This window comes from Crocodylus porosus, unplaced genomic scaffold, assembly GCF_001723895.1.
Source record: "Crocodylus porosus isolate Cpor-Errol unplaced genomic scaffold, CroPor_comp1, whole genome shotgun sequence".
NCBI classification, from domain to species: Eukaryota; Metazoa; Chordata; order Crocodylia; family Crocodylidae; genus Crocodylus; species Crocodylus porosus.
The window spans coordinates 21,341,168-21,348,923 of record NW_017728910.1 but is presented as its reverse complement, the minus strand read 5'-3'; the positions used below and the strand labels follow the sequence as shown (position 1 = coordinate 21,348,923).

Genomic DNA, 7,756 nt, shown 5'->3' with positions numbered 1-7,756 from the left:
TGGGGGAGTCCCTGTTTCCCCGAGCACCGCCAGGAGTGACCAGGAATAACGGTCACAAGCTGGCAGAGGGTAGGTTTAGGCTAGATATCAGGAGGCGCGACTTCACAGTCAGGGCGGCTAGGGTCTGGAACCAGCTTCCAAGAGAAGTGGTGCTGGCCCCTACCCTGGGGGTCTCTAAGACAAGCTTGACAATCACCTTGCTGGGGTTGTTTGACCCCAGTACTCTTTCCTGCCATGGCAGGGGGTCGGACTAGATGATGTGCTCAGGTCCCTTCCCACCCTAGAAACTATGAAACTATGGGTCATTTGGGTGTGCTAATACTTTATGATGCAATAGTTACTGCACATGTGTGTGGGCAGATATAACATCTGAAGCGTTTCAGAGTGCAGCTGTGCTCCAGAAATAGAGTGTTTCAGTCACAGACAGCTTTGCTGTCCTGGCTGGAGTGCTTCAGAGTCACTGCAGCTGCATACAGCAGCATGCTTTCCAGTTAGGGGACATGGCAGGGGACTGTGTTGCCCTGTGGCTCTGTTCCCTACCACCATGGGGGAAGGAAGCAGAGCAGACTATCAGTGTAGGAAGGAGTACAGCTTCTTTCAGTTCCTGTTGGGGGCGCAGGGCCTCTGGTCTTCTGGTTCTGGCGTCTCCCGATTTCAGCAGGGGGCTCATAGTCTCCCAGTTCCAGTGGGGAGGCATGGGGGTCTCCTGGTTGTGGGGAGGGGGCACGCCTGGAGAATGGAGATGAAGTAGACAGGAAAGTGCTCAGTAACACAGTGCTCAGTAACCCTGTGTCCTACTTCCTTCCACCCCGCCTTGGCAGACCACTGGACCCACAGGTCCCCGATCACACTTAGTAGAGAGTGCATATGTAAGAGGAAGTGCTTCATTTCTAAACACTTCTAAATAGAACCTGTTTCCTTCAGTGTTACTTTTGGAGTATTTCTGCCATTTTTGGAGGGCTTCAAAGGGCATATGCATTGTCTGGGTCTCACTTTCTGAAGTGCTTCAAGGGTATTTGAAAGGCCTCAGTTGTTACAGCTGTCCACACCAGACTTATTTTTTTTTCTGAAGGACAATCACCATCTGCCCTTTCCCCATGCTCAAAGTCCTAGGAAGATTCATGCAGAGTTACTTGGATGCCAGCATATCATGGGTGTAAGCTGGACACACTGCTGAGTTGTGGTGATTCTTGATTAAACAGAGGAGGTTTAATTGATCAGAAGAAGCTACCCTGCCTAACATGTTAGCAGCTCCCTGATCATGCATTAAAATCAGAGGAGTGTGTCTTGCAGCTTCTGGGGTTGATCATCACCAGTGAAACCCAGGCTTTACCCCTCTTCCCCTTCAGTGTTACACTTGCTGCACTGTATCTGTAAATAAGCTAGGTCATGGCATTCTTAGTGCTATGCAGGGTCTTCATAAAGTCCTTGTGAACTTTTAAATTTTAATAACTTCAGCTGTAGGTATGATAGAAACAATCTGTAAACGGCGTTTAAAAGCAGATTTATTAAGGGTTTAGGACAACTAGAGTACACAGTGCTAGACTTCAACATAACCACCATCCATCACGATGCAGTGCTCAATCCGATCTTCCAACTCCTTGAAAACGTTTCCCAGTTACTCTTGAGTTACTGCACTAATTGCATTGGTGATCTGAGCCCTAAGTTCCACCGAAGAACGTGGTTTTGACAAGGAAACCACACTTTTAACACGTCCTCATAAAAAGAAGTCCAACAGCGACAGGTCAGGTGAACAAGGTGGCCAAGAAATTGGTCCACCTCTGCCTATCCACTTCCCTGGGAAGACGTTATTTAGGAACTGTCGTACATTCAGAGTGTAGTGGCACGGAGCTCCATCTTATTTAAGAATAAATTTATTACTTATGTTGTCTAGCATTGTGTACTCCAGTTGTCTTAAAACCTTAATAAATTTGCTTTTAAATGCTTTTATAGATTTTTTCTATCATACCTACAAGCTAAGTTATTAAAGTTTAAAAGTGCACAAGGACTTTATAAAGACCCTGTAAATGTCCATTTATGCCAATGGGCCAGACTCTGAATTCTTTGTTCAGCTCTTTCTCATGCAGACCTATCATTTAGCCTAGACCTGTAAGTCTTCGGTCAAACTCCACTACATCTTTAATCAAACAACATTCCCATTGAATTCAAAGGGAGTAACACTTGCGTAAGGGCTGACAAATGGTAAGAGGTAACATATAGCTAATCAAGTTTTTCAAACAGGACTTTTGGAGGGTGATATCATTTATTGGACCAAGTGCATGACTGGAATAAAGTTAGAAAACCTTTCAAATGCGATACATTCTTCATCAGATTTTTTAATTTAAAAAAAAAAAACCATCACGTTTCTTGCCTGAGAAATCTTGTTGAGTCCACCAGATTTGTAATTCATTTAATATTATCTAATTTATCCTCTGATCTGAGTCCACGTATGTCTTCCACGTTCCACATGTATCTTCCACGTTATTTTTAATGTTGCACTGAGTACATCACATGTCCCTCTAGCAGAATGTGTTAGAATGGATTTTGTTTGTAAAAGAGCTACTGTGAAGTAGATTCTCTGTGAAGAACATAGCTGTTTCCATGAGGTAGACCTGGGTGATAGGATCCTCCACAAGGGAAAACCGATTAAGTTTGATCCTGGGCTGTCCTTGGTATCTGTATTTTAAAATATTGGCATCTATTCTAAGGGCATGTTTTGCTGTAACAAAGTATTAGCATCTTTTCTAAGGGCATGTTTTGCTGTGTGCTCTAACTTCAATTGCAGAGGAAGAATGTCCCCTGGATAGAAACAAGAAAACAGTTCCTGTTATAGTGGCCCTGAGTATCCTGGCAATCGTTGTCATTGCACTCATCACGATACTGATTGCCAGAAGGAAGACAAACAGAGGATATGAACGCATCTGAATTGCCAGTGTGCTTCCCTGTATGTGCAGTAAGTATGGTGGCCTTTGGAATCTGGGCTTTTGGCTGCCCATGGTAAAGTCACAGAGCTATATTTTTATATATATGGGCTAAGACCACGTGTTTAAAAGTGGGGCATACTTATACATGCTTTAACGTGTGCAAGAAGTGACACTGATGATCTAAGGCGTGCCTGAAAAGAGAATGCAAAATTATTAGGTGCTCAGGTGGAGGATCAAGAAACACTGGGAAGGTCCAGGTGTATGATCACTTATTGGGCATGGAAGTGAATAACCCATGGGTGCATAATCACAAGAAATTCTATTAACCCAATGCTCGGTGCTGGTCTCATGGGAAACTACAGAACTATGTACAGAAGTTGCAGGACAAGAAGTAGAGTGGTGCAACAGTGCTGTGGCACTTTCCTAGCCAGATATGGTTGGTTTGATCCTCATTCCAGAGGCAACATTTTTATTATTGCTTTTTCTACTGCTGTCTTGAGAGTCTTACTTCAAATCTGTAAGATGTATAATAAAGAAAAAGAACGATGTCTTCTAAGAACATGCATTTCTTTAAACGCCTGCCTGCAGGAGGGAACAAATGAACCAGAGCTGGCTATAAAAGACTCACCAGCGTAAATGCCATATCAGCGCCAAGCTTAGAGATATATAAAATAGAGAACCTGAAAACACTATTTACAGGCTAATGTGATGCGTTACTAGTATGTATGGTTATAACAGGATAGAAGCAAGCGAGAATTAGTAAAAAATTAGATCAACTTCCAAGAAATGATCTTCTGGAAGCTCCTAATTCAAGTGGTTTCCTCTTCAGAATAGTCACAGTGGTTTCCAGTAGCCTCAGTAATTGTTTCTCTGCCGTGGTGACAATACTGTGATTTCTTCTGTTCCAAGTGTAGAACTATGTCATAGTTACTGGAAATACAGAGAATTAAGTGGGTATCTGTCACAGAGTGCTCACACAAGGTCTGTGAACCAAAAAGGAGCCCTGTAAGCTGTGCTCTCAGGACTTCTGTGGGACAGAAGTGGTGCACAGGCCTTGAGCATGAGGTTGAAATTTATCCTGTTTGCTTACAAACTGAATTTTCACGTGAAATAATTTGAGGTTTGTTTAAAGCACATGGATTGCAATGGTTTATATTCTCTTTTCCACTAATCAAACGATATAATAGTGATTGACCTTGACATGATATTAAAATCAATATTCTCTGAGGATTCAGATCTCCATCTTGTACAAGACTTACAAAGTCTAAAACAATACAAAAAAGTCCCAACCCACTGTGACAAAAAACCACATTAAAGTGAAAAGAAATGAACCACAGGCGCCTGTTAAATCGGGCCTGCTAACAGCAAAAGTAATGGGTTAAATTCCATTGGTAGTGGGACTTTCCTCTGCAAAGGCTTTCAGGGTGGGCCCTTATTAAGCAAAAGGTGGTATTTAGGGAAGCCCTCACTATTGCTTTAATTTGGGGGAAAGTGCAACAATAAACAACACTTGGACCAAAATTTGGTCAAGTAAGGACATACATCAGAATAATTCACTGCAGTAGAATTATCCGGACATCCACCAAGATAACCAAGATTAATATCTGGCCTCTTCTATTTAAATCTTAAGTACATTTAAAGGTAGTTTTGATATTTTACTAGTGCTCACTTAACCAGTAAGTGCTTGCTCACTTAAGCAATAAAAAAGAAACTTTACCTCCGCTGTAAGAATTACTAAATGATGATGGTCTGCTATTCTTGATGTTGATAGTGGTTTATTCCGAGCTTAAAATCAAACTACAAAAGTGACTGTGGTTTCCCATAAATGCTTCTTAGTGGATCTCTTGCTTGTAAATATGAAAAAGTTTTGCAGCATGTCTGAATCTGAACCTGAAACAAAAATCCATCATCAAAGAGGCGAGACTCTTGGATACTTTTGTAAAGTAACATGACAAACAGGAAGATGAGGGCCTTTCAGAGTGCTGGAAATGATCAAGTGACTCAAATGTTTCAGCATTCAGTCATTCCATAGTGAAGGGCTCAGTCACTGTCTACTTCACTCAACTTTTATCCTATTTACTCTTTCCCCTAACAGTGGACAAGTACCCAGCTGGCTTCAACATTGGTGACCTTACAATTGGCTTGTGTGATTGTTTTAGTCCTCATGGGAGTTACCCTTTGTGGGATCCGCCATCAGCGCTGACTGCATGCATACCAGAGAATGCGGCTGATCAAAATAATTTCGTATCGGTGACAACGATGGTACATGGATTGCTCTGAGAGTTTCAAGTCTAGCATAACTTTTCCTTCTAACAAAGCTGTTAGAGCAACGTAAAATGACAGTGTGTAAGTCTAGATTTGAAGTCAAGTATCTGCTCATTATACTGAGTATATGCATCTAAAAGGAAGGAGAACAGTTGTGTTATAATTCACTTGCACGTCAAAATAATATTTTCAGTTCTTCTTTAAAAAAACCCAGCTTCCTGATTTTTATAATACAGTTTATAGTACATACTAAAGAAATGGGTTAATATAAGGAAAAAAAATATTGGAAAAATGACCTGGCCAAGCGCATGCAACATAGATGCTACTGTCTGAGCTTGTTACTGGAATCATATTGGCACAGATGTTTGGATTACTGAGGTAGCTCAGCACCCAAACTCTTCCGACCTATTTAATTTAGATTTATTTTTCATTTATAATTAAGGTTTGCATAGCGTTCTTGTAAATAGCTAGCATCCACTGAAATCTCAGATGGGCTACCTGATCTGAATGGTTTCCAATCTTGTATCAACCATAAGATGTTTTTTCTGTTTTGGTCATTGATGTGTGAGCATTTATCAATTAATCTTCAGTCTTTTAATATTTGATACAGCATTGTAAAATGTGATTTTATTCTTGCTATAAGTATTCTTAATGGCTGACAATTCCTGTTTACTTGTCCGGCAACCTCTGTCAGTCTTACGGCATTCTATGCCTATTCTTGACTAGAATTAGCCATACTGTTGGTGGTGGGGAAGGTGGATTGCATGTTACTTGCTCGCTTTTTCCTATTGCATTTATTTTTTGGAAAAAATGTCTCACCTCCTTTCCATGCCATGAGTAGAGCAGAAATTGCATCGCACAGCACAGGTGCAATCTATACTGCAAAAGTGGCATTAGGGCCAGATACACAGCAGTGAAAGATGCAGCTCAATATATAGTCGTTATAGATTGGTGATTTATACCAGTGGAACATCCAGCATGCTTTCCTAATTTGCACCAGCTGAGATTCTGACCCTTAAAGTGCAGTCATATTCTAACCCAATTGCAACACTCAGCCTGCCTCAATCCCCACCGTATATGCTTTCTTCAAGAAACATGAACAACCTGCACCGAAGACATCTGCAAAGGCAATTGATCCGTCAGGAAATATTGTTTGCCTGAATTTTATGGGGAGCCAGAATGGGGTAGCCACACTGCACCCTAAATTGCTGAATACATGCCTTTTTTTTGGGCAGATGTACATGTTCCTTTCCTGCCTGAGCTTAGCTTAATGTTTGGTGGGTAGTTTATTTTCCAAGGGTGTGTTTATATAACAAAGCTCCTAGGGCATTCCTGCTTCAGTAGGAGGGCCCTATAGATATATTGCCTCTTGGTTGCAGGACTGTTCAATGTTCTGTTTTAAGAAACATTCCATACCAAATGTGGGTCCCTAAGGAGCAACCTGGAGAGGTTTTCAAGGAGATCTTGCTATAAAATGTCTTGTATAAATAGACATGCAGTCACCATTAGACTACTATTGGCACTGAGCCTTTTCTTTTACATACCTCTTTCCCTGCATGGTGTTTCCAGACTTGCACAGATCAGCGATGCAAAGATGCCTACTGAAACCTACCCTTCTATGGCTGCTTCTTCCCCAAACTGGGCACTTGTTCTATGAACAGCATCACAATATAGAGTTCAAGTTAGAATCTACCTACAGGATCCTAAATAAGAAGAACACCTGAATCAAATGCCTGATGCTCCATTAAGAATTGCAGCCCAGATCATTTCATATACCCTATTGCAAGTGCATGGCACAGCATATGAGAGCATTTTTCATACTTCGTTCTTAGCCAAAATGCTGAGTAAATTATAATGCAGCTTTTTTATTTCCATAGTCCCCAATTTCTTCATGAACTAAAAATCTGTTGCTAACTTCTCCAAGGAGTGAAGAGGTGGATTTAGATGATTTTTCCTGAGAGTATAGAGACTGCTGGCATTTAATTCATCTCCTCAACTGTTATCTTACTCTGAAGGATGGGTCCTAACTGAATTACCAAGGTGTGAAAATAGTCTACACTTTGTACTGTTCTACTCTTGGACTTGCTGTAATAAAGATAATGTTCATTCATTACAGAGGTGTATTTTTGTGAATTTCTTTTATCTCAAGTGCTTTTTCTCGCCTACGTTTTCAAAGATGTAGGTATCGCATATCTAGTGTCCTGTACATGGTCTAGGAGCCTGATAATCCTTGGTTCGTGTGACAGCAACTCTCTCTGTGATCTTGGGCAAGTGACCAAACCTTTTCTTTTAGGTTTCATAGTTAGTCAGGTCGGAAGGGACCTGAGCAGATCATCAAGTCTGACCCCCTGCTGTGGCAGGAAAGAGTACTGGGGTCAAACAACCCCAGCAAGGTGTTCCTCTAGCCTCCTCTTAAATACCCCCAGGGTAGGAGCCAGCACCATTTCTCTTGGAAATTGGTTCCAGATCCTAGCTAACCTGACAGTGAAGTCGCGCCTCCTGATGTCTAGCCTAAATCTCCCCTCTGCCAGCTTGTGACCGTTATTCCTGGTCACTCCTGGCGGTGC

At 41.6% G+C, this 7,756-nt stretch overlaps 1 protein-coding gene across 2 annotated transcripts in view; it reads left to right on the top strand.

Annotated features, from left to right (window-relative positions):
- Positions 1-7,296, top strand: part of LAMP3 (lysosomal associated membrane protein 3) — a 27,446-nt gene extending 20,150 nt beyond the window's left edge. The window contains exons 6-7 of one of the 2 annotated variants that reach the window (XM_019532785.1): positions 2,786-2,953; positions 7,067-7,296. In XM_019532785.1, the coding sequence (XP_019388330.1) occupies positions 2,786-2,925 (140 nt within the window). In that variant the 3' untranslated portion in view covers positions 2,926-2,953; positions 7,067-7,296. Of the gene's footprint in view, positions 1-2,785; positions 2,954-5,019 lie in introns of both variants that reach the window. The other variant, XM_019532784.1, reaches the window with a different exon arrangement.
- The last annotated feature ends 460 nt before the right edge of the window (positions 7,297-7,756 follow it).